The following is a 24,272-nucleotide window of genomic DNA, read 5'->3' as shown; positions in this document are numbered from 1 at the left end:
TTTAATTTATGATCAGTTATAATTTAATTGTTGACATCTGAAATATATGTTTCAGGTAGTTAGTAATTTATTGCAGATATCTTGAATTAGAGCCTCCATACAACTTAATGGTAAATCTGACATCATTTATACTAGTCAGAATGTAATTACAGATTATGAATATAAATATCTTAATATCACTAATTTCAGATATTTGGAATTGGGAAAATGGGAGTTTTTTGTTTTTGTCAGGCAATGATGAAATCGCCACCTGCCGCCAGTTACTGAGAAGGCTGCTCCAACGTGACTCTAGCCTGTCCTGTGCGCTGCTAGTTACCGCATGCACRTTCAGCGGTGATGCATGAAAAAGTGTCCCCCACGAAACAGTTCACYRCCGGGCGTGACATAACCACATCCCAACTTCACTGRAATTGGGGTTKAGCCCTGAATACGGACAGAGACACACTTTACGTACCACAGTGCCGCACAACGAGCATTGTTTCTTGCGCTCGTACGGTGTCAGTTTGGGAGCATAGTCCRTGTTAGCATGTCGACCGCTGCTGAGCTCAGCGGCCTTCTCTTTCCTCTGCTCGATCTGCTCCATATGCCTGCGGCTGCTCTCGTCGTGCTGGGGGAGAAACCAGAGACCGTGGGTCATATGGGACATGGGGATTCCTGCATGATGTTCGTGAAAGAAACAAGGCAGTGTGGTATAAACTTACCTTCATTTGAATTTTCTTTTGTAGCTCCTCCATGGCCTCTTGTTGGGCAGCACTGAGAGCAGCCAGACGCTCCTCTCGGTCTCTTTATAAAGAACAAAAAAAGGCAGAGTTAAACTACGAAAAACTTGCACAAAAGTCTCTCTCTGAATAAAGGACTCCTGCAGTCAATTGACAAAGCCACCTGAAAGCCTGCAGCAAATTCAGAAAGTATTCAATTAAATTTATATCCAAGACTTAATTTTACTATAGAGCAAATCAATCTACACTTGTTTTTTATGCAATAGTTATAGAATAAATCTTTACAATTTGCACTAACATGGTTGATCCTGGGATAACAGCCATTTTTATGAGGAGCCCAATTTAGGTACACTGTTTTGTAGCAAAAGTGTGTAATGAGATAATTTTGAGTTTAAACCAAATCAAATATTGGGACAACTCAAATGTAAGAAAACAAGGATTTATAACAAAGTGGGGGAAAAATAATAAAAATAAATAAACATTATTATAACAACATTTCTTGAATCCATTTTATACACCATAGTGAAGGGATGAGCAACCACAAACCTGGCCCTCTCCCGAGCTGCATCCTCTCGAGCCTTTTCCTTCTCCTGCCTCTGCTGCTCAATACGAGCCTCCTGCTCTTTCCTTCGAATCAGCAGCTCCTCCACTCTCGCTTGCCGCTCTGCTTCCAAGACYCTCTTACGCTCCTACAAACAAAGTAAGGAGGAAATAAAAGGTGCAGATGGTTGGGGAAACTCAACGATGAGGGGAAAAAAGAAAAAATTCCCACCTGAACAGCCTCATCTCTGGCCTGCTTCTCCTCCTGCCTCCTCTGTCTCTCCTCCTGTAGCTCATTCAGTCGTTGCTCATATTCGCTCAACTTTGCCAGAGCGTCGTGCCTTTTATTTTGGGCTTCCAAAGTGTTGATGAAAGCAATTTCATTTACCTGTTGTGGCAAATATCCACAATGAAACAAGCACATAAAAAACACATGAAGCATGGAACTGAAGTGCTTCATTTGAGAAACGTCTGTTTTCACAAGGTTACGGCTTTTCGCAGGATTCCCTTCTCTACCTTGGCCTCTTCTTCTTGGGCTTTCTTCACGATTGCCTGGAGCTGCAGCTCCCTCTTAAACTCAGCGTGCAACAGCTTTTCGTCCATCATCCGGCGACGCTGCTCCAACAACTCTTCTTTCCATTTCCGCACATCCTTCTCCTGCGGAGGAGGAAAAAGTGAAGAGTGGCGAACACATTTAGAAAAACAAAACAGTGTGGTGAACTTTCCACTTTCTACCCTCTCTTGTGGGTCCATTTGGGGATTAAGGAGAACAAACACCACTTTTTGAATTTATGTGGTTAACCCAATTTATTCTAGGACTCACTCATCTTGCTACAGCTTAAAGTACAAAAACAAACTTCATGAGAGGCTGTGGATTTTGGCTAAGGGTCTCTCTCATGACTGGTTGTGGCCAGATGGTCTGGATGGGACTGGAAAAGTTTATAATGTTTAGTCATTTTATCGAGGGGTGTGCTGATAGATGCTCTCGTCGTGAGCCAATCTGAGCTTATTTTGAATGAAGTTTCTTTTGGGTGCCGTCTGTCAGGTCAGAGCAGCTTGCTCACCCTCTCCATCAGCTTTTGCAATTTAAGCGTCTTTTCSTCACGAAGTTTGTCCCTCAGCTGCTGTGCCTTGAGTTGTTTCTCCTCGTGCTTCTTCTTTGACTCRGCAATGGTTCTGTCAAAAATATGGAAACAAATAGGTCAGCGTGAGGACTGCTATTAAGATTAAGAAATCCAAAAAGTAAGAAAAAAGAAAATACCACAAATGGCAGCACCGGGGATAGAACTAATTACCTTTTGCGTGATGGTGAGGACAATTTCTCATGCATGTGAATGCCATGCCCAGGAGGCCGAGCAGGTTCCTCTTCTACCATGTCGCCCCAAGAGGTACTCTGACGCCATGATTCCCGAGCTGCAGTGCACACAATCAATCAAAATGCAAACTTTGCTGTTATCTTTACAATACTTCTGATTCTTTTAGATGCCATACCGTCAAAATCAGCCAACAGATCAATCCAATCCATACCGACACCGCTACTTCCACCACCTATGTTTGCCTGTGGTAAAGATTTGTTTGACAGTAGTAGGTTAAAAGGTTAAAATGATTAATAAAAGGCAAAAGCATCAAACATAAACAAGGAATCCCGATTATTCTTACAGAGAAGTAATTTTCATTGTCGGTCTCTAGGTCGTTGTTTTCGGCCTGAATCTCCCTCGTCAGCTGCTCCTCCTCAGCGATGGCGCTGGCAATGGCCTCTTCGTTTGCCTTCTCCAGCCGGTCGGCCAGCTCCTCTTTCTTGGCAAGGACCTCTGCCATGGACTGAGGCTGAGCACATGCACCCGTTCCATTATAAACAACCACATTTAACACTTGAGACATGTTCCATTATTCAAACCAACACCTAGCTCACTGAGTGACAAGAATAATGAAGTCTCCGTTATGGTGATGCCAACCAAAGCAATAATATTGTAAAAACAACGTCTTTTAAAATACATGATATCTGTTCTTAATAAAAGTGTCAGAAAATTTGATACTTTTTCTGCATCATAGGGTGACAAAACATGCAATACACAGTGTAATGCAATCTCAAAGTGTTTTACTTCTCTGGTCACTCAGTTCATAACAAAATAAAAAAAATTCCATTCAGGCTATATTTTATSTTGTTCTTTTCTGCAAGTGGATGTATGAGCGTAAGATTCAGAATAATATTATACAACCACAACTATCACAAGTGAGGAAGCATCCAAAAGTCATGCGGGGCACATTAACAGTGAGGATGACGAGATGGTGGAAGGAGGCAAATGTTCTTTAAAATAGTTTAGGGGTTTAAATAATTGAAAATGTTAAGAACCTCCATAATATTGCAATAGTATGAAACATACTTAAAGATAATTCCAAAGCAGGAAGTAATTTAAATACTAATGTCTACTTGTTTTGGGTATGTAAGTAAATAGTGCCATCTACATTATAGTTACACACTATGTGGTGTATTGAATAGAGGCGTCATGCACGCTTCAGAAGACTGGCCTGTGTAGTATGTGTAGTGTGACGCCATATTGGAAGGGGCGGGCTGTCAACACAAACAATTTATCTTGGCTAGATTTCTGTCTTGAATCGCATATAAATATTGGTTTTTCACTGGTTAGCTTTTGCCTTTTAGAAAAGTGGTTCTCAAAATGAGGTCCCAGGACCCCCAGGGGTCTGCGAGAGGTATCTTGGGGGTCCTCAGAAAATTTCACTAAATTGTTCATTTGTTTTTTTTTTAAATGCATGGAGAACAATGAACTAATAAAACAAACATAATAAACTTAATAAAAATACATATTTCCATGACATTTAGGGGTTGAAATTAAAATAAATAATCTTTTAAAAAAGCATAGGGTTTATGAGGGGGTCCCTGAAATTTTCTTCGCCCTTGTAAGGAACCAAATGACTTGAGAACCCCTGTTTTAGAAACATCATCCTTGCTGATATTTGTACTGACAAGCATTTCTATCAAATCAAATGGTAGTCAATAGCAAACTGTTTCATTGACACACTGACATAAATTTAACATGTCATGGTTACCACATTCAGCTTTAACAGCTTGTCCCCGCCCCGAACAACATGGCCGCTCTCTCCGACCAAGAAAAGTCGCATGATAGCAGCTCTAGACAATACACCTCAATGGTTACACACATTATCTGAAAAAAAAAACTAGACTGGTGTAAATTAGCACTAGTTTTAAATTTATTTATTTTGGAATACTTTCAAGTAAATGTCTGATGTGTAAACAAAATGTTCAAAGCGTTGATGTTGAATTCAACAGAAACCAAAAATTCAGAATTCTATTTTTTAGGGGCATTGACAGTTTGGGGTCACACACTGGAAGTACTTGCTTGAGTACAAAGGCCATCTAGTCACAGCTATTCTTGACAATGAATACTGCTATAACAATATTTCACAGAGCTACGCAGCCCTGTCTGCACGTTTGGTCTGAAGGTTTCCTGAGATTGACTTTGTTTAGGCATCGACAACTCCTGGGGGACCCCCTGCCCTCACAGCCACCCCCCTCCCTCTGCTCCTCCATCTCTCAGCACTCACAGTGGAAAGCTCTGTGGGGTCCAGCACACTCTCCAGTTTCACCGCTGCCATGGGAGTCTCGGCCTGTCCTGCAGCAGATGTTGCCATGCCCTGTGACGCACCTCCCTCAGCCCCAGTGTCCTCAAAGACCATCAGAGTACTACTGAGCCCACCCGTCTGGTGTGGGTCAGCAGATGCTGTGAAGTCCTGAGAAGTGACTGGGACTGATAAGGTAATGTCTGATGAAGGGACTGTGGCTTTGGGGTGGGTGCTCTCTGGGGCCTGGGGTGGGGTAAGAGACGCTACGGAGGGAGGCACATCTTCACGAGGTGCGTCGACACACTGCTCTGAGTCTTGTTTATTCTCTGCTGGGGGCTGCACCGACAGTCACACACAAACACATGCAAACTGAATTAAAAGACATGCACATGTCAAGCAGTTCGTGACATCAATACAAACAAAATCAAATTAAAAATCMATCAACATACAGATCAAGACAAATCATGCAAGGAAACAGACATTAACATGCTCTGAATATCTGGCTATTATTAAACTGAGCAGATAGATTTTACAGTTACTACATGTTTTAAACATTTTCACTAAGCTTGTCTTGATGCATTGTCAGTATTTATTTCATGACAATGAAAATTGGCCTTATGGCCTCTGAAATGTCAGGGAACAATCAATCGTTTCAAAGTTGATATGCCTGTCTGGACAGTCTGCCTATTAATATCATGAAGCCCCAAACAAAAACAAACGTGGCTGATAAAGTGATCTAGTGTTACACTGCTCCGTGTTGAATAATTGATATCCAGGAAATGCTCAAACAGAACGATGTCACAGGGTGCTCGACGGTAGTACCTCCATTATTTGTCCATTTTCTGGATGCGCAGCCTCATCGAGAGCGTCGGGCTCTGCGGTGACTTGCTGTCCAGGGTCAGGCTGGGTCRCACCCTTATCTGGGGGACCCTCGGGACAGAGGTGTTTCTGACCCTGTGGCGGTAGATGTGACCGGTTACCCTTGGCGTTGTCCTGTTTCGGGGTGGCGTGAGCCAAGACAGGACTGACCTTGGCAACTATAGCTGCAGAGCGAGGTTTGGCAGTGCGTCCTCGGTGAACCGTTTCCCAGCCTTCTGCGTCTTTTTTACCTGGAAACACATAATTGACTCCGTTAACAAGTGAAAAAAAAAGGAGAGAGAATTAAACCATTTTTATTTCTTTTGAGAACTGTGGAGTRCAAGTTTTCTGAGTCATTTCTTACCAGGTTTCTCAGCAGGGGATGTGGTTGGTTGACTTTGAATGGCCTGAGTGCACTTTACTCTGTCTGCCCAGCTGGGACCGGTGTGGGAGAGCCGAGCTGCAGCCAGCGTTGATGGAGGACCTCTGACCAAGTACACACACACACACACACACACACACACACACACAAAAAAAAAAAAAGAACAATCAGATGTGGACAGTTGTTGTGCCTTTCCTGCCAATAGGCCAAACTTTAAATCTTATTAAATCCCATTTCTGAGTAGCTGCCACTGTGTTGACGGCTGAAAACACTTCAGCCGTCTGAAGATGGCCTACCCCTCACAGCAGGCTCCACTCGGAGATAGCATGGAAACATATTGTAAAACAGGCCTCTGTCATGATCAATATCCATTTCCTGCAGCATCACATTACAGACTGGTGCACATATTGAACCAATGCTTCAGCAGTCTTTAGCMGACACTTTCGTCTACACCTTCCACTGATTCTGCGGCCGAAAAGCGAGAGACTCCACAAATCACATGCTTCACCATCAGCTATCGGTAGCCATCTTGWTGGATGCAGTCTGCACTTTCTAGCCTTTTAAATGGCACCACACAATATGACAAAATATAGAGCGGTTGATACAAGGGCGACCCAGTGTGTACAAATTTCTTTATTTATTTGCAAAAATAGAGAGCTTACCCGAAGTTGAGGGTGCGTCGAGCACCTGAGGGGGGTACCATTCTGTCTGCAGTGGGACTCGGCATTACATGACGTCCTGGAGACATCTTCCGCACCTCCCAGGCTAAAGAAGTTGGCCTAAACAACATAAAGTACCTTAAATAAACATTATTGTGGCTAAACATGCACAATTTAGATCAACTTATTTGATAGAATCAAGTGAAAATTTGATTTTGACATGAAATAAAATATGGTAACAAGAGTACATTTTAAACACGCATACTGAGAGGTGGCACTGGGAATTTAATTTCTTAATCAATTTACGGCTACAGCGGCCATTGTGTTAAAGAGAACCCAATATGTGGATCCATCTGAAATACAGCCAAGACTATTGATCTGTTCAGTTTGTGACTCAAAGACACCAGCAGCATTTCATGTTTCACCACAGGGAGCAGTTTAAAAACAGAACAAAACAGAAAAAGGCTCACCTGTTCTGGGCATCCGTTTTCTCCAACTTCTCTTGAAGCTGGATCCAGTCTATGAGAGCTTTGAAGTCCCGAACATAGTTGTCCAGCATCATCAACACCTCCTACATACAACAGGTGCACAACAAGCACATATTAAATCTAGAGCACAAAGTATAAAGTTATCTCAAACGACTCAGCATGTTTATAATATATAAAAACTAAATATATATTTACTAGTTAGCTATCTTTATTGTTTATTCTATTAAAAGTATTTTTCAAATACAATGACTTTCTAATCTACTTTTATCCTTAATTTGACTGAGAACAATAAATATAATTGACATCACAAATTCAAGGCACGTTTTTAACCACACAAAAAAAACAATAGCTGTCCATTTGAAAAACCCACATTTGATTGATTAATTTAAAAYGACATGAAAGATCTTACAAAGATTAATAGTTTATCTTGAAAGCAGAAGATGTTCCAACATAAACACTTCACTGAAAGCTTTGAGGAAGAACAGAGAAGACCAATTCTTTAGAACAAATGTCTATTATGTGCACTTGGACTGAAGTGACAGGATTGGTTATGCAGAAGTGGTGGCCCGTGAGGAGCCCCCCCACCAGACCTCTAATGAAACAGACACAACTGATTGATGGGGAGCGTGAAGGGAGTGGTAATTGAGAGTAAAGCTTCACAGTGCTTTTAGTTAATAGACAAGTCAAAGCCAGTGAAAGATGTGTCCAGCAGCAGGTCTGCTGATTGGGGCTGGTCAACTGTCGGAGTCCACAGCTATGAGCCGGTGTTCATTTGGTAAAGAAGCTGGCCAGCAGTTTGCTTGAACAGAAAAACCAACGGTGAACAAACGCGAAGCAATTGTCGAAACACATTCACAAAAACATCTACACAAATACAACCCGTATATAACCTTTCATGAGAAATGTCTGATGGATGTTTAACCTTCACAGCACAGCCATAAAGTAAGGCAGCCCGTTAAAGCCTGTGTTTCATACACTGAAACAAAAATGAACAGCAGAGCCACGTTCAGCCGAGGTGAGCGTCATCAACCTCAAGTAAATAATTTACTCTTCTGTTATTTGTCATTTAAACCATTTCAGTCGATAATGATCAGTTCCAATTTCTTTTAGAATAATATAAAGTCTGTGAGCAAATTGGAATTCTGAGAACCTTTCCCACCCACTGTCGACTGAGAAACCATGAGACATTTTTTATAAAAAAAATCCATCAACTGTTCTGCTGAGTGAACAATTTCCCGTTGAGATGGAAAACAAAGTGTAACAGATCAGCCCTTATGTTCTCGTTTGAAATCACAAATATATACAACAGTAACRGTCTTGAAAGATAATTAGGCATTGCTTCCCAACGATGATCGTGTGCATAAGTTTTTAGGTGATAAAGGGTGGGCTGTTTGTGTGAGAGCATACAACACAGACTGCCCACAGCTACACAGGGGGGTTGTGGCTGAGGCCAATCAAAGCACTCTGCTTCCTTTCCAGATGACTCCATCATTTATCAGTGTCCATTAAGGCCAAGCTGGGTGGGATAGAGGATTATGAACAGCAACCAGCTTCATGCCCATTAGACAGCATTAGAGTGTCAAGAGATACAGTGGTATGGGGGGGGGGGGGGGGGGGGAGAGACGAACACCTAGCAGCCTGTTTTCTGACACAGGACAACAGACAGCATGATTATCACACTAGGGACCACCACTGTGGCACTGACACCGTACCGGTCCCACCACAAAGAAATGGACTACAGTGCTGACCGCAAACATCACCAGAACCATGTTCAGCATAATGTGGCATGGCAGGAGAGTCAATAAGAGTCAGGAGTACTGCAGTGTAAAAATACTTTAGTAATGCATCAAGTAAACAAAGTCCACATGTTAAAAATGAAGAAATGCTTTAAGCTTGGTTTTAATTCTATGTGCAATGTGTGATGGAAAAAAAAAAATCCAAATCCTGCTTTGAACACAGAACAATATAGATTTGAGCAAGTGAGACCAAAGAGAGATCTCCTGATAACCATTTTACCAACAAGTCTTCATTAAAGGCTTTCTGACATAAGCTGCTATCAACAGGAACAGGATTTCTCTGAAATTTTGTTGCAATCTCAAGGTCCCCCTCTAGTGTTCAATWCTCACATAGCATCCGGTTTCACCACAGAGCTCACAAAATAAACCAAAATGACCTCATCCTCATATTTTGGATTTGTATCGAGGGTTTCGCTTGGACCAACCTTGCATTCTAAGACGCTCTGATCAGATTCACACGTGACGTAAATCTCATCCACGGCCCGACGCAGGTTCTCGAAGAGAAAGGCCCAATAACGTGCGCGCAGGTCCACTTTCCGTGGCTGTCGGACTTTAGTGGGGCTTTTGTCAGGCCCCTTGTCCAATGAGGAGGTGCCTTTACTTTCCACACCTGCATTCTGTAAAGCACACAGTGTTAATCAGACAGAAACAGACGCTTCTGTGCATAAACCTTCACTTTATTAGAAAATAAATAAATAAATAAATAAATAAATAAATAAATGTTGGATCGCTTCTGATGGCTGGGACAGATTGTATGTGTGACATAACAATTGATAAACATGTACACATAATTACATAAAACACATAAAAGTAAGTAATTTGACCTTTGCATTTTCTTAGGTAAAATGTTGACATGCTTTAGCTGGACCCAGGAATTTTATTTTAAGAACTTTACCTGGAAAAAAGGAGTAGGGATTCAAAAATCTATAAACAAATAATAACTGCTTTTCTCAGCTCTTCAACAATCTTAAAGCTTAAGCATATTGGTACACTTGCACTGCGTTTGTTTTAAAATGTGAACAGCAAAAACAAAAAAATTGACAAAGTGATGGTGAACGGAGCCCTCTAGTGGAGCAAGACCAAATACCAACCTGTTTTTTATTTTTCTGTTGTCCAGAACCGGTCCTGTGAGACCTGGAGCTGCCACTGGAGTTGCCTTTGGACTTTGCTTTATGGAAAAGAAGTCAAAACCAAATAATCTTTTAAGCAGATTTRTTCAAATTTCACACATGTAAAACAAACGAGGGTTAAAAACTCCAAAACAGTTTGTACTTGTGAAGAAATCAACTTCACACAAACCTTATCAGAAACTAATCACAAAAATTCTGAACCTAACTAATCGTCAAACTCAATAATAAAACAAGAAATTAAGAGTGTGCCAAAAACATCCATCCACTTATTAGATTATTTATAAAGATTCAGAACAGATATAAAATGTCCCAAAAATCGATGCTGTCGGCTTTCATTTCGTAACTATGCAGGACGTCCCAACGTTACCGCGTAGCCGGTTCTGGAATGTACGCATGCACAGAAAGCACAAAAACTCAAACTCAAATCACTTTAACTCCATTTTCAATCCAATCATGGCCCCAAAAGTCAGAATTGAATTATGAAATAGTAAAAGATTCTCACTCCTACAAGAAATCTTAAGATTATCAGACACATTCGACTGATATCATCTTAAAACCTTCATGTTTCATGTTGTGTTCTTTTTAAATTCTTTGTTTTTGTGTTGCACTTCCATAATTTCATGGATCTATGGACTATTTTTAAAGAAACATAATGATCAGCATGAGCTGACTCACTTATTAATATGTTGATGCAATTTTCAAATAAATTGCTGTGATTATGAGCCAAGGCTTACTAAAGCTCTTCAGTTCAGTCCTAATGACAAAAAGATGACAATAATTGCAGCGAGTGCTAAACAATTAAACAAAAAAAAAAAAAGAATCCAAGTTCAAGAGGACTAAATTAGATTTCAAAAACTGTAAAAATAAAATTATACTTGAGGACAAGACTGGTAGGGACATCAGACGGAATGACAATTGTTTTAGAATAACAGCCAGTTTTGCAGAAGACCTGCTAAAGTATATTTTAAAATTCTCAATCCAGGGGCATAGATTAGGTGAGGTACCTGGGTGAATACATTTTAGAGGACATATTCTGCAGTTTTGTAAGTTTAAGTTTTTTTAAGTTTAAGTTTTATTTATTTATAAAGCACCCTTCATTCTAATAGCAGCTCAAAGTGCTGTACAAAATTATGCACAATAAACCCATGTAAGGTAGGTGATACAAACCTACTTTTGACAAAAACAGAAGAAAGTCATTTACTCCACATAATGTTTAAGCATGATACTTTTATTTTATTTTGTTTTTTGCAGGTTGACTGGAGCATGATTTGTATATTCAGTTTTTTCTAAAGCCAATGGCTTGTGAATGGTAAAATGTTAAATGGACTGAACTTATATAGTGCTTTATCAAATCCCTCCAGACCCCAAAGCGCTTTTCACGCATTCACACTCACATTCACACAATGATGATGGCAAACTACACCAGTAAACATCAGTAAGAGAAGGAAATACTTGGTCTGAGAGCTTTTTATTAACATTCAGAGAACAAATGATAACTAATCTGGTGCAATTTCTTCTACCTTCTAGTTGTTTCAAAAAAATCTGAAAACCTACACTGACAAGTAAATGTTGAATAAACTGTTGATTCCACACAAAAAACATCACATTCCTTCTTTGAAAATAAATAAATAAATAAATAAATAAATAAATCTTTAGAATAAAACCGTGAAATAAAGATTGAGACTATTCTAGTGTATCATCTCAGTTTGGTAGTATTTTAAAACTTACTGATGATGATAACAACAACAACAACAATATAGGAATAATCCTGCTGTGTTCCAGAAAACGCATCACTGTGACATCAGGTCTTTGTTGTGGTAGGTGTGTTTAAGTCCTGATTCAGAGACATATTTTCGAACTCTGAGGATAAACTCAGGCAACTTCTAACTGCTGCTCGTCTCTTCCTCCTTGCCAGTAAAAGTAATGCCAGGAATTTCTCCTAACAGCTTGATACACAACCTGCATCCCAGTCTACAGCTGAAAAACCTGACATTTCCTACATATCTTTTCTGGCACCCAGGGAACAGCTTCAAACATAGCTGGGATATTTAGGTGTGCATCTTCCTCCCCTGCAGCAAGTGCAGCCGACATTATATTTTATTTGAAAAGTGAATACTTTAAAGAAATAAATGAACATCTGTCATTCGCATTACATCTCATCTAACAGGGTTTCCCCTAGGATTTTTTTTAACCATGGTGGTGGCCTCTCATGCGGAATGTAACACGACAAGGTTGTCAAAATCTGGTTGTTTGCAAAAATCTAAAGAAAAAAAGTAATTTAAAAAGTAGGCTATATTGTTCTGTATACAAAGTTTACTATATACAAATGTTCTCAGTCAGCAGGTTTCAGGAGCTGCTTGAGTAAAACTTCCTCCTCATCCTCTTCTTTAGAGAGCAAAAATCAACATCCATAAKCTTTCTGCTTACAGGTCAAACATTTTAATTTAAATAAGAATAAACTGTGTACATGAGCTTATTAAAAGTTACAGTTTAGTGATCTTGGGACTGAAGATTTCTGAGGAAATAGGTTTTTAAACAGCTCTTCTACCATTTTAGTGTTTTCAACTGAGGAACTTTGATATATTTATTTAAAAATATTATAGCAGAGGAATATATATATATTTTTACTGATTTTTTAACCAAACTGACAAGTTTTTTTTTTTTTTTTCAAATTTCTCCACTAAAATTATTGTGTAATTTAAAAGACACTGAAACACCTGGTTAGATTTTGAAGTTATTTATAATTAATTGCAAACACCTGAAGCGGACTCAGAAAACTCTGGTTTTAGAAAAAGAAAAAGGGCACCAGCCCTGCTCTGTTCTGATTGGGTAAAACGTTGACTTTGGTTCTCTTTATTGGGTGAAAGAACCGTCAGTTTAATCCCTAGATGGTTTTAACAAGTTTTTTTTTTTCTCCAGTTCATTTTTACAATGACGAACACCCGCGGCAGAAAACTTTATATCTAGGTTTTTTTTTCCTTGGACAACCAGGGGGCGGGATCTGGTTGTCCGAAACGAAAATGTGTTGTCTCGGACAACCTAAACAATGGTTGTGTCAACCCSTKTTWYRYKSTSAWKWAAAAARAAAACTTCATTCTGAAGGTGTGGCGGCTTTTATTTTGCCGTGGCAGAGTGCCATGATGAATTACATGTAAATTAAATTTACACTGAGAAGCCTGCATCATAACAATAACAGCATGAATGAGAAGTTTCTTTGCATGCAGCTACTAACCTTCCTCCTCTTTGTTTTCAAGAGGAACACTCCAGGCAATTAGGTTTCGAGCTGCACGGCCTTCTTCAGCTACTATTTTTCGCACTTTGTCATGACTGTTGGAGCGCTGAAAAGAGGCCTGAAATAGACAATGGATGTAAATTTTAGTTCCCAACAGGTCCATTGCATACATTCTTCAATATGTAGTAAAGCTTTTAAAAAAGGTTCACAAAATAAAAAGTTTTTAAAAATTTAGAAATTGGAAGGGTTCTTAAGTTATATTAATGTTAACTGCTAACAAGGCTGATAATTTAACAGTTTACTAAACTTAAAAATTTGGTCAAACACCAATTAGTTTCATCTCTGTAATGAAAAGGATCTATTTAGTTTTATAAACAAATAAAAACTAAACCTTTGTATCAAATGTATACAACACATGTCAGCAAACCATGTAATACATGAGAACATGGCAGACTGAATAATTTTCCCATCTATTGCTTAAAGTTTGTTAAAGACAGCCCTCTCACTAAACAAAAAATATATATATAATATGTTGTGACCACAGATTTTAAGATTTTCACCTATTGGAAACTTGTACTGGTACTTGACAAAGAAAACAAACAAAATTAAATTAAAAACAGTTGCCAGTACAGAGAAAAAAAAATTCCTCTGTTAACACAAATAATCTGACCTGATACCYGATTACACTGTTCATAAACAGCCACTGATTTCTGTGATTAAGTTTCTGATGAATAAAAACACATTTGACGTCTATGTTTTCACAACATATTTTGTGTTCTAATTAAAAGGGCAGGGAAAATTGTATAATTAATCCCCTCAGACCAAAAACATGTAGAYTGCCTTCAGGCCCAGGCATCCCTCGCAAAAGAGCTCTGTGATCTCAATGGGATTTGCCTGATTAAAAGAAAGGTTAATAAATAAATAATTGTCAGTAAAAACTGTCAGCAATACTATTTGCCATTTTTTAATTACTGCAAATAGTGCCATACGATGACATAATTTTGTGTGCGACACACTATCACCATTAGGTGCGCACGTGAACCCAATGGTGGAAGGTGGTGTAGAGCAGCTMACGCTAACCCTAGCTGAAACACCGGCATAAACCAGAGTTTGAGGAAAGCCAGACGAAGGCCACGTCATCTACATGCAACTGTCATCCATTAATCCTCTTATTAATTTATTATCAGCTAAATGTCACAATTAATCTAATACAAATTTTAAGCCTATAAACGCCCAACCTCACTAATGACATAATCTATTTTTTAACAATAACAGAATTATAACAAACTTATTAGAAGCAGAACCAATGAACATATTTAACCAGCAGCCCGACCTGAAACAAGTACTGCTGCTATGGTTACATCTATTTTAACAGCTTGCACACAGATTTTATGCAGTGGGTCAAATATGTACAGTATTGTACAGTGGGCTAATCATCCAAACAATGRCTCTCACAAAATGTAAAAGCACTTTATTTCATTCTTATGTGCATCAAACAGGAAGTCAGACTGATTGTTTTTGGAATTTATAGGAATAGGGATAAAACATTCTGCAACCTAATAATTTTAACTAATATTATTTGTTTCAATAGCTATTATAAAGTCATACGTCTTCAAATAAATGTGAATATTGCATTTAGGATTAGGTCGGCAAACAATCTGAGAAACCCCGACACCATTTCTGGCATGTCAGTGAAAAGAGCCACAAGAAGTATACACCTGAAATATTTTGGATTTTGAGATTGGAACTAGCTGGAAACCAGCTCCTGTCTAACTGCGAAACTCTGTAACCATATCCACTCCATCCACGCTGTGTGGTTGCTTTACAAAACCGAAGCCAAAACAATGTTGCATGTTCAGTGTGTACGGGAGAGGTCTGCTGGCACAGACTGTGACAAGAAACAGCTGGAGGCAGAAGCTTTAAAGCCACTCTGCACCCAGCCTGCACATCATGGTTGACCTACACATTGCATATGCATCAGTGAACTTGACTTTAATCCCTGGTGCAGTGGATACTGTGAGCCAAATTAAATACTCARGCTGCATTCTTTATCATTAAACATAAACAGCAAAATGACTTATTCCTGCATCACCAACTCACAAAAAAACAACATTTTATTACATAAAACACCAACTGTTTATACAGACTAAACAGAATCCAGACCAAGCTTACCCATTTTAAATAAAAATGTCGTTTTCAGCCCTAAAATGTTTTGCTGCCGGAGACAAACGGAAGTCAAGCGGCTGTGCTTTCCTTAAAAGCAAATGAGTCATGGAACAAACCATTTCTCTTCTTGGCCGTCTCTCAGTGCAACCACTGTTCAGGCGAGGCCAAAAATTATTATTCAATTTCACTTTGTGTTTAAAACGATGACACGTATTTTCAGTCCTTTTCATTTCTGTGAGGATCCATGGGCTAACTACGCATGATGTTMTGTAAAGAAAACCTTTTTAATTCAAGACTAACAGAATAAAATAGCTCATTAGGAGTTACACATGCAGAAACAGCATGCGTGTTTGTCTCTTACTATTTAATGTCCCTAAGGGAAATACCCAGATGACCTACTTTTGCTGAGCAAAATTCTTTACATGTCAAGTGGCGTGGCCTGGGCTTTATTCTGGCAACTGGAGAAAAAAAAGGACACTACAAAGAGATAAAAGAAAATCAAACAGAAGATCATTGAAATAGCATCTAAAGACTGATTGTTTATTCTGCATTTTCTGAACTGAACCATTAGATGAAAGTGTTTGACATTACCTGGCCTACTCACAGCTGAGACACCTGTACAGCAAAAAACAAAGCCTTACAACAGTATTATCCACCTAATAAGTACTCAATAAGCTGCCAACAAGCTGTTTCCTGTGATGCAGGAATACAGTAAAGCCTAATATCCCATATCCCACTTAGCCAGGCAGTCCATCCCCATACACTACAGGGCTGGTTTCATTTTTATTTTTTATTTTTTTCAAAGACTGCGCTGAGTAAGGGGCAAGTGTCAGCTTCCCCTCCCGGCAAGATCTACAACCAGACATAAATATCAAGACAGTTAGAGCGCACTAGCACATAAGGAAAAGGATGGAATCGAAATATTCGATCATACATACAGAGTAGAAGTACAGCCTGCAAGCAGGTTCCTCGTCTTTATCCACTTCTGACATACTTAGCAGCCCACTTCATGCAACCTGTTTCCCTCTAACCGGCACCGCCACATGTCCAAGGTGACATCGTTGTCTGACAGCAGGACCAAAATAGACGCCCACTGTGAAATCCACACTGCTATAGCAACTTGGCCAGCTGTGCCAACTCCTCTGTCAAAAGCAACTGAGAGGAACAAGCTCTCAATAGTCCATCAGTGCTCCCCTCTCACCGATTACTCTGTCCTAGAGCTGGTTCTGTAATCTTGCCTGAGCTCTCGGCACTCTGCTGAGTTCGCAGCCACTTCTTAGGCCTGACTGGCTGCCCGTCTCCTGCTCGCCACTGTGTGTGCAGCTTCTGATATTTACAGCTCCGCTTCTCTTCTCTTCTCTCACAGATCTGCATCAGAGCCCCCCCGCTCCCTCGGTTTCTCATCTCTCACTCTCCTTCTGCCACAATACTGCACAGTCATGTGCAGGCAAGCGGGACTGCCCCTCTGCACCCCCACCCCCCACCCCATACTGTGCTGCCAGTGGTGAGAGCGAAGCTTCAGGGCGACAAAAAGACAGGGTGCACTTACATAACGCACTAACCACAGAGTGATGCTCTAGACCTGATGGATATGGTGGTACAACACACATCAAGACAAGAAAATGTCCAAATAGTTGGGTAATTCAGTTTGTATYAAGTCACTTTTTATTTTTATTATGATATGACTTTTTCGAACATTCGCAACGTTACATCACACTCGCCATTAAACTGTTTCTTGGGGGACGATTTTCCGTGCGGCACTGCTGAACGTGCACGCAGGAGCTAGCAGCACACAGAGTCATGAGCAGCCTTCTCAATAACTGGCGGTGGGTGGCATTGTCATCGCTTACAACAGCTGACAAAAAAAAACAGAAAAAAAAAACTCATGTTTTCACCATCTCTGAATGCAGAATGCACCTCTGTAGTGCAAAGAGACTCCATGCATGAAGTAAATTTGCCTGATAATGATCGTTGCTCAATCCACCTCATTCACGACTGTACCTGGCTCCCCTCACTGCTAATGTGACGCAAGCCCAGAATGTGCGACTAATGTCTACAACTAARAAAGGAAGACAAGACAGAGGAGAGAAAAACGTGACACAGACAGAGGTACAGTAAAAGAAAAAAGTCAAGTCACTGCATGGACAAAACACACTAATATTTTGTTGGACCACCTTTAGCTTTRATTGCATTGCATTCCCTGTGGTATTGCTTCGATAAGCTTCTGCAATGTTCCAAGATTTATTTCCATCCAGCGTTGCATTAATTTTTCACCAAGCTTTTGCATGGATGATGGCAGAGTATGACCACAGAGTGTGATCACAAAGCCTTCTCCAGCRCATCCCAAAGATTCTCAATGGACTCTGTGGAGCTAATCCATGTGTGAAAATGATGTCTCATGCTCTCTGAAACACTCTTTGACAATTCCAGCCCGAATCCTGGATCCTGGCATTTCATCTTGGAATATGGTCAGGAAAGAAAACAATCCATTGATGGAACAACCTGGTCATTCAGTATATTCAGGTAGTCAGCTGAACTCATTCTTTGAGCACATACCGTTGCTGAACCTAGACCTGACCAACTGCAGCAACCTCAGATTACAGCACTGCCCCCCCAGGCTTGTACAGTAGGCTCTATGCATGATGGATGCATCACTTTACCTGCCTCTTTTCTTACCCCGATGCACCCATCACTCTGGAACAGGGTCAATCTGGACTCAGACCACATGGTCATACCACCTAGCACTAAGTAAAATACAGATCACAGTCTAAAACAAAACAAACATCACATCAATTTGATGTTAGTTTGAACATAACTAGAAAGCAGGATTGTAAAAACACCACTGAAGGCATTACTATAAAAATGTTTATTGAGATGGAAATCACAGGTCAAAGGGCAAACATGGGGAAAAAAGTGCTGCGTTTGTGCAGCAGCTGACTTTGAATGCAACTGGAAGAGCTCCAAACTGTGTCAGCAGCCGGACAAAAGAGGTTGTGGTAGTAAGGGAAAGATTTCTACAGCCTATGGAACAGCATCCCGTTCCCAGCAAGGATTCATTTTAACTTTAGTTCAAAGAGTTCAAATGGGACGTGTCAGCGGTTTACATTTACTTTGTATTTGAACTTTGATTAAGGTTTTAAATGTTTGAATGGCTTAAGTTAAATAAACAATGAGCTTTATTTAAAAAAAACATTTAGTTGCTGGTTGTGGTTAATAAGATGCGACTAGTAATCTGGAGGGTTCTCGTAAAGTACATGTGAATGCTGTATAATACTAGGAGTGGCAGTACTATGATGACAATGTCATTGCATTGCATTACTCAGAGCTACTTTTGCTAGAAGCTTATGTGAAGGCAGAGCTACCTGTTAAACTAAATTGTGGAACAAAAGTAGCACATAAGATGCGACATCGTTATGAAGGCCTTTTTTACAACAAAACATTTGTGTGTGTTTTCAGACTAACAGTGAGTGTGAATGTAAACTGAATAATCAAATCATCCTGTATACCAGTCTTTAGGGGGTATGTTAGTTTGTTTTGTTTTACAGAAAAGTTGTGATGATTTTACTGTAACTGAAAACTACAATCAAAATCAGCACTGTGTAACAACGAATCAATATCTTTACAGATGGCCTGTAGAAATCTAACATTAGGTAATTGTTTTGCATACGCAAACAATATCTTTATCAACCCAGAATGCATTGCAAAATAATAGGGCTGCAAAAAATTAGAAATAGACTTCTGATGTGCGATATTAATATTGTGATTATGGAATCAACTGCAAKAAACCCACTAACCGAACATAAATGCATGGCACTACAAATAGCCAATGGTTTATAATAGTTCTTTGCTACATTGGTATTGCACACACCAATATTGAAAAGATAAATTTGAGATACTGTGCAGCCCTAATGCTAATGTAAAGTAATGATGGACATTGTAATTTAAAATATGAGATAAACAGTGTTTATGATAAGTGATAAATGTTCAACTTTAGTGTTTACACTCATCACAAGTGTATTGTGTTCTAAAACCTACAAACTTTAAAAAGTTCAGTGATCTTTATTATTGTTGTTTTCTCCTAAAAATATTTCTCTTTTTTTTTTTACCAAGCAACTTTTTTTTCGTGCTGGGTTTTTTTTTTTCTGTTTGTTTCATCTTTTGTCAAATGTAATGATTTACTAATATGGTTTTTGTTTTGAAGAGGAGTTCTTTTTTTACAATTTTGTTTTGCTTCTTCCTTTGCACCAAAAATGTTCTTTTTTTAATATTGGGGGTGATGTGTTTTGGTAAACATAAAATTTTACGAATATGTCAGTATACCCGTTTTATTTTTTTATATTTTTACAACAAATTAATCTGTTTCTATATTGTTTTGAAATGAATTATGTTTCAGTATCTGTCTTGAAAAATCATGCTGAAATTTGTTCTAGTTGAAGTTGGATTTCTTATCTTTTGCATTTTATTTGCTAGTCAACGTTTAAAAAGGCAGACTTGTCATAACTTTACTGAATACAATAATTAGAAATCTGCAAAAATAAAAATAAAGCAAACAATCACAGCACATTAATTTTGGATTCAGACCTGACTCCTATTTTAATTTGAGTTCTTTTATTTATTGTTACATTGTCATTTTAATGATGATTATGACAAATTAATGCTCAAAAAATGAAGATTACTTAGCCTAACAAATCATCAAAATGTCAGTGAACTCATGAGTGGCTGTAATCAGCACCATAAAATAACGTTAAGCTAACTTGATTCAGAACGGCTACATTGAATAACGGCGTTAGCTACGCCGTTAGCTAACATATTATTTTACATACCTTCAAAGACGCTGAGGATGCGCTCTTGCCTTTACCTCCTCCGTGAGAAGAACCGGAGCTGTTGCTACCAGACCTTTCCCTCCCGTCTCCTCCACCTTGGCTAACTCTGGGGCCGAGACGATGCTGTCCAGCGCCGCGCCGCCGTCCGTCATGGCGATTGTCTTTGGACATCGACTCGCCTTGAGTTCACCACTCAGCAGGTGAGGAATAAAAGGTCTGCGGACAACGTTCTAGTCAGCAGTGATGGAAAAAAATACATGTCACACAAATACATGACACTGAGTACAACCTACCAAAGCCGGAAGTTCGTTAGATTTAAGTATTTGACTGTCGTGGAGATCAGCCAATGAAGTGAGGGAAGCTTGGCAAAAGAGTACACGCTATCCAATCATGTACTGTATAATTCAGGTCAAAGGGTGGTACAGGTTGGTCTACCATGGCAACCACTAAAAGACAAGGCGGGACAGTTAGGGAAGTTTGGTTGAGTTCTCAACGTCTGTCAAGTTAGTCATGAAAATTTAGTGTACCTTCAAAGTAAAAGCACTGAAGCGACACAAACCCCTTTCATAGTAATTCAGCTCATAAATTTGATCTAATGGGGATCTAATTCAATTTAATTTGAAGTAGGAAGAGTCATTGACTCGTCTTTGTTTGAGCTAAAGCAAAACAAAACAAATGTATTGCTACTGACAAACTATTTAAATATAAAAAATACAAAAGCTCTATCATCTGTAAATTTGGTGTTTATACATAAAACATGACTAAAATCATTGCATTTATATTCATCATTTGGGTTTGTCTGATAAACTCCCGACGGTGTAGTATTTTTATTTTTATTTTATTATTTTATTTTTTTATTTTTTTTACTTTTTACCGGTTGCCTTCTTGTTTTCACAGTCCCATTTGTAACGAACTTTTATTTTGAAGGTCAATTCTGAAAGTACTTCCTTTGACTGGAGTAAACAACTTTGAGCCACCATTGCCCTTACTTTTCACAGCAGTGCTTTAATGCCTCGCGGTAAGGTTGTTAGCAAATTTTATTGTAGTGGAAACATTATTTATTTATTTATTTATTTATTTATTTATTTATTTATTTATTTATTTATTTAGTCGATTTGATCTCACCCTGTTTAGTTTGGCTTGCCTTGGGCTGATGATACTTTTCTGTGCTCAAAGCTAAACCAGGTTCTAGCTAGTTTGTAACTAGAATAGTTGAAGAGTATACTACCTTTTAAAACCTTTTGTGTCTGTTGTTTTATATTTTAAACGTAGCAGTTTAGAGTAAAACTGTTTGCAACTTCCTGTAGTTGGCCAGCAGATAGCACAGTTGCACTGAGCTTCACAGTTTATATGTGCACCCTGTATGGTTTTCAATTCACTCTCCTAAACCCTTTCATCCGTTTTCAACAGATGATGCTCATTTTGGTCTTGGTCCTGCTGATAGTTCAGTTTGGAGTTGGGCAAAGTTCTCAGAAACATCTCCATGAAGATCATTACATCGGTCAGCAACACAACCCTGACCATGACATGGCTGTGCTGCTCGGCGAAGAGGTTATGCCATGTTTCTTATTGGATTTATTGGATTCTTCAGTCCTTCATTGACTTGGTATCAATCTTCAGATCCCCTTTCAGCCTTCTTGTTGTTTGCTATTCTAGAACACTGATACAATAAAGAAACTCAGTCCAGCAGAGCAGCAGAAGAAGATGATCGAAATTGTTAAAAAGATTGATAGGAATGGTGACGGTCTTCTAAGCGCAGGTAACTTCAGGTTAAGGCAAGAAACACATAAAAAATGGGGAAATGATCTTAGAGTGTTCTGTGTTTTTTTTTTTATCCACAGAGGACATCACTCTTTGGATTCAGCATGTCTACAGAAAGTATGCTCTGGAAGATGCGAAGGAGCGGTTCCCAGAGTTTGACATTAACAAAGATGGTGTGGTAACATGGGAGGAGTATAATTCTGTTGCTCACGGCCAGCTCATTAGTTTTGATGACAACAGAGTTCTGGATGACCCAGAGCAAGAGTCTTTAAGAAAAGTAGGCCAATTTTTATACATGCACATTACCTTGTACCCTCCTGTAATTTAGCAGAACTTTAACAGGGACTCATATTTYGGATAGCTCTACTTAAAGGAGAAGCATCGCTTTGATTACGCAAACATGGATGGCTCACCTGGCCTCAACATAACAGAGTTTCTTGCCTTCACGCACCCATCTGAAGTGGATCATATGGCCGTGAGATGAGTTTACGTCCCACTCCTGCAAAACCTGATAGGATAATGCAGTCCTCCATCTATTATAAGCACGTGCTTTGTATCAACGTTATTTGATTTACTTTTATTTTTTCCCCTCTCAGGACTTTGCCATTGAAGACGTGCTGAATGAATATGATACCAATAAAGATGGATTCATCTCTTTAAGTGAGTTTATTGGTGATGTGCGTGGCGAAGGTAAGACCACAGGTTATTAAAAAAAAATAATAATAATATTAGTATTTTCACCTTTTTCATTATTTGATCCTTTTTGTTTGTTTGTAAATCAGGGGAAGCTCCATCGCAGTGGGAGATTGAAGAAACAATTCGGTTTAAAGAACTGTATGACCAAGACAAGGATGGCAGACTGAATCGAGACGAGCAGCTGCGGTGGGTCGCTCCTAACAGCTACGGTTCAGCAAGAGAGGAAGTAAGGTTCAGTTCTTTTTGTTGTTTGAAGTCTTTGTTGACATGATCAATAAATAAAGTAAAAAGGGAGCAGAAATCAGGCCGTTAGAATTGCAAGACTTATGCACTGTTTACTCATGATCGTGTCTAACAACAATTAAACATAACTAAACAGAACAGCTCGTATGTCTTTATTAAGTAATCACTCAGAGAGACTAGTCATCATTTTGTAAATCCAGCARTATAGTCATTTCTTTAACTTTATTAGGAAAAAAACCTCGATTATTCACTTCCTCTTATCTGCTTATGAAACTTCTGCAATAATAAGAAAAACATGTAGACGGTTCCTTTCTCAAAACTGCTGCAGTTTATCAGAATTTCTGAGATGTCATCACTACATGGACCTATTCAGGTCCTCTTAAATCCCTCTTTCAACTTAAATCACAATATTTATTCTGATTCCAGCATTTTTAGTATTAATTTATGTGTGTGCTTTGGATCATTCTTTTAAGTCTTATTATTGTAAGCGTCGTTATTCTGGGCGTTTTAAGACAGTCCTGTTACTTCCACCTAAATAAACCCAAATCTTTAATTTCTTGCATATGAAAATGCAATAAACATAAAAACTTTTGTAGCTTGTTATTCTTACACATCATAATGATATTGCACCTAACCATACAGTTCATTGTTACATCTCTGACACCAAATAGCTTTTATAGATGCAGTTAGTTCAGAGAATGAACACAGAAGAACTGCTTTGTCTGTTAGGTTCACTAGTTTTTAGTTTTATTTTAGTTATTTATTGTAAGTTGTCATTTAGTTAYTTTAAACTGTAATTGTTTGGAAGCATTACCCATAGTTTTCTCTTCAACATACTTACTAATTACTGTTCTCTGATTTGTCGTTAACAGGCTCTTCACCTCATCAAGGAAATGGACTACGACGGTGATGGACAGATTTCACTGGCCGAAGTTTTAAAAAACCAAGAAACCTTCATGAACAGTGAAGTGACGGACTATGGCAGAGAGCTTCATGTGTCACACGATGAATTATAGCCAAATGTTTCTTGTTTCTTGTAGAATAGTTTCTTTTTTCTAAAAAAAAAACAAATAAATAAACAAAAGTAATGTCTATTTTTTGTGCTGCTTTAGAATTTGTAATTTACATCAACTTGTACACATTCCAGTATTTGTAAGTCATCAACAAAAGCCGATG

At 38.9% G+C, this 24,272-nt stretch overlaps 2 protein-coding genes across 6 annotated transcripts in view; one reads left to right on the top strand and one right to left on the bottom strand.

Annotated features, from left to right (window-relative positions):
• Positions 1 to 20,661, bottom strand: part of scaper (S-phase cyclin A-associated protein in the ER) — a 65,031-nt gene extending 44,370 nt beyond the window's left edge. The window contains exons 1-19 of one of the 5 annotated variants that reach the window (XM_014003576.1): positions 20,397 to 20,661; positions 13,408 to 13,525; positions 10,137 to 10,213; positions 9,471 to 9,662; positions 7,232 to 7,332; positions 6,765 to 6,881; positions 6,085 to 6,206; positions 5,892 to 5,971; positions 5,685 to 5,816; positions 4,845 to 5,198; positions 2,919 to 3,086; positions 2,751 to 2,817; positions 2,555 to 2,672; positions 2,324 to 2,435; positions 1,776 to 1,916; positions 1,492 to 1,647; positions 1,266 to 1,408; positions 702 to 783; positions 455 to 607 (exon numbers count right to left, since the gene is read on the bottom strand). In XM_014003576.1, coding sequence (XP_013859030.1) covers positions 455 to 607; positions 702 to 783; positions 1,266 to 1,408; positions 1,492 to 1,647; positions 1,776 to 1,916; positions 2,324 to 2,435; positions 2,555 to 2,672; positions 2,751 to 2,817; positions 2,919 to 3,086; positions 4,845 to 5,198; positions 5,685 to 5,816; positions 5,892 to 5,971; positions 6,085 to 6,206; positions 6,765 to 6,881; positions 7,232 to 7,332; positions 9,471 to 9,662; positions 10,137 to 10,213; positions 13,408 to 13,525; positions 20,397 to 20,567 — 2,604 coding nt within the window. In that variant the 5' untranslated portion in view covers positions 20,568 to 20,661. Of the gene's footprint in view, positions 1 to 454; positions 608 to 701; positions 784 to 1,265; positions 1,409 to 1,491; positions 1,648 to 1,775; positions 1,917 to 2,323; positions 2,436 to 2,554; positions 2,673 to 2,750; positions 2,818 to 2,918; positions 3,087 to 4,844; positions 5,199 to 5,684; positions 5,972 to 6,084; positions 6,207 to 6,764; positions 6,882 to 7,231; positions 7,333 to 9,470; positions 9,663 to 10,136; positions 10,214 to 13,407; positions 13,526 to 15,972; positions 16,051 to 16,511; positions 16,919 to 20,396 lie in introns of those variants that run through there. The other 4 variants (XM_014003575.1, XM_014003574.1, XM_014003577.1 and 1 more) reach the window with 4 other exon arrangements.
• A 683-nt stretch (positions 20,662 to 21,344) lies between these two features.
• Positions 21,345 to 24,190, top strand: rcn2 (reticulocalbin 2). The gene is made up of 8 exons (XM_014003572.1): positions 21,345 to 21,414; positions 21,807 to 21,947; positions 22,053 to 22,155; positions 22,238 to 22,434; positions 22,519 to 22,632; positions 22,754 to 22,847; positions 22,940 to 23,079; positions 23,969 to 24,190. The coding sequence occupies exons 2-8, from the start codon at positions 21,807 to 21,809 to the stop codon at positions 24,110 to 24,112; spliced, it is 933 nt and encodes a 310-aa protein (XP_013859026.1). The 5' UTR covers positions 21,345 to 21,414; the 3' UTR covers positions 24,113 to 24,190.
• The last annotated feature ends 82 nt before the right edge of the window (positions 24,191 to 24,272 follow it).

This window comes from Austrofundulus limnaeus, unplaced genomic scaffold (assembly GCF_001266775.1).
Source record: "Austrofundulus limnaeus strain Quisiro unplaced genomic scaffold, Austrofundulus_limnaeus-1.0 Scaffold19, whole genome shotgun sequence".
NCBI lineage: Eukaryota > Metazoa > Chordata > Actinopteri > Cyprinodontiformes > Rivulidae > Austrofundulus > Austrofundulus limnaeus.
This window is presented reverse-complemented; position numbering and strand designations above follow the sequence as displayed.

Coding starts and splice junctions, on each gene's coding strand:
- rcn2 (XM_014003572.1), top strand. CDS start 21,807: ATGATGCTCATTTTGGTCTTGGTCCTGCTGATAGTTCAGTTTGGAGTT. Junction 21,948..22,052: donor CTGTGCTGCTCGGCGAAGAG/GTTATGCCATGT, acceptor TTGCTATTCTAG/AACACTGATACAATAAAGAA. Junction 23,080..23,968: donor ACGGTTCAGCAAGAGAGGAA/GTAAGGTTCAGT, acceptor TGTCGTTAACAG/GCTCTTCACCTCATCAAGGA.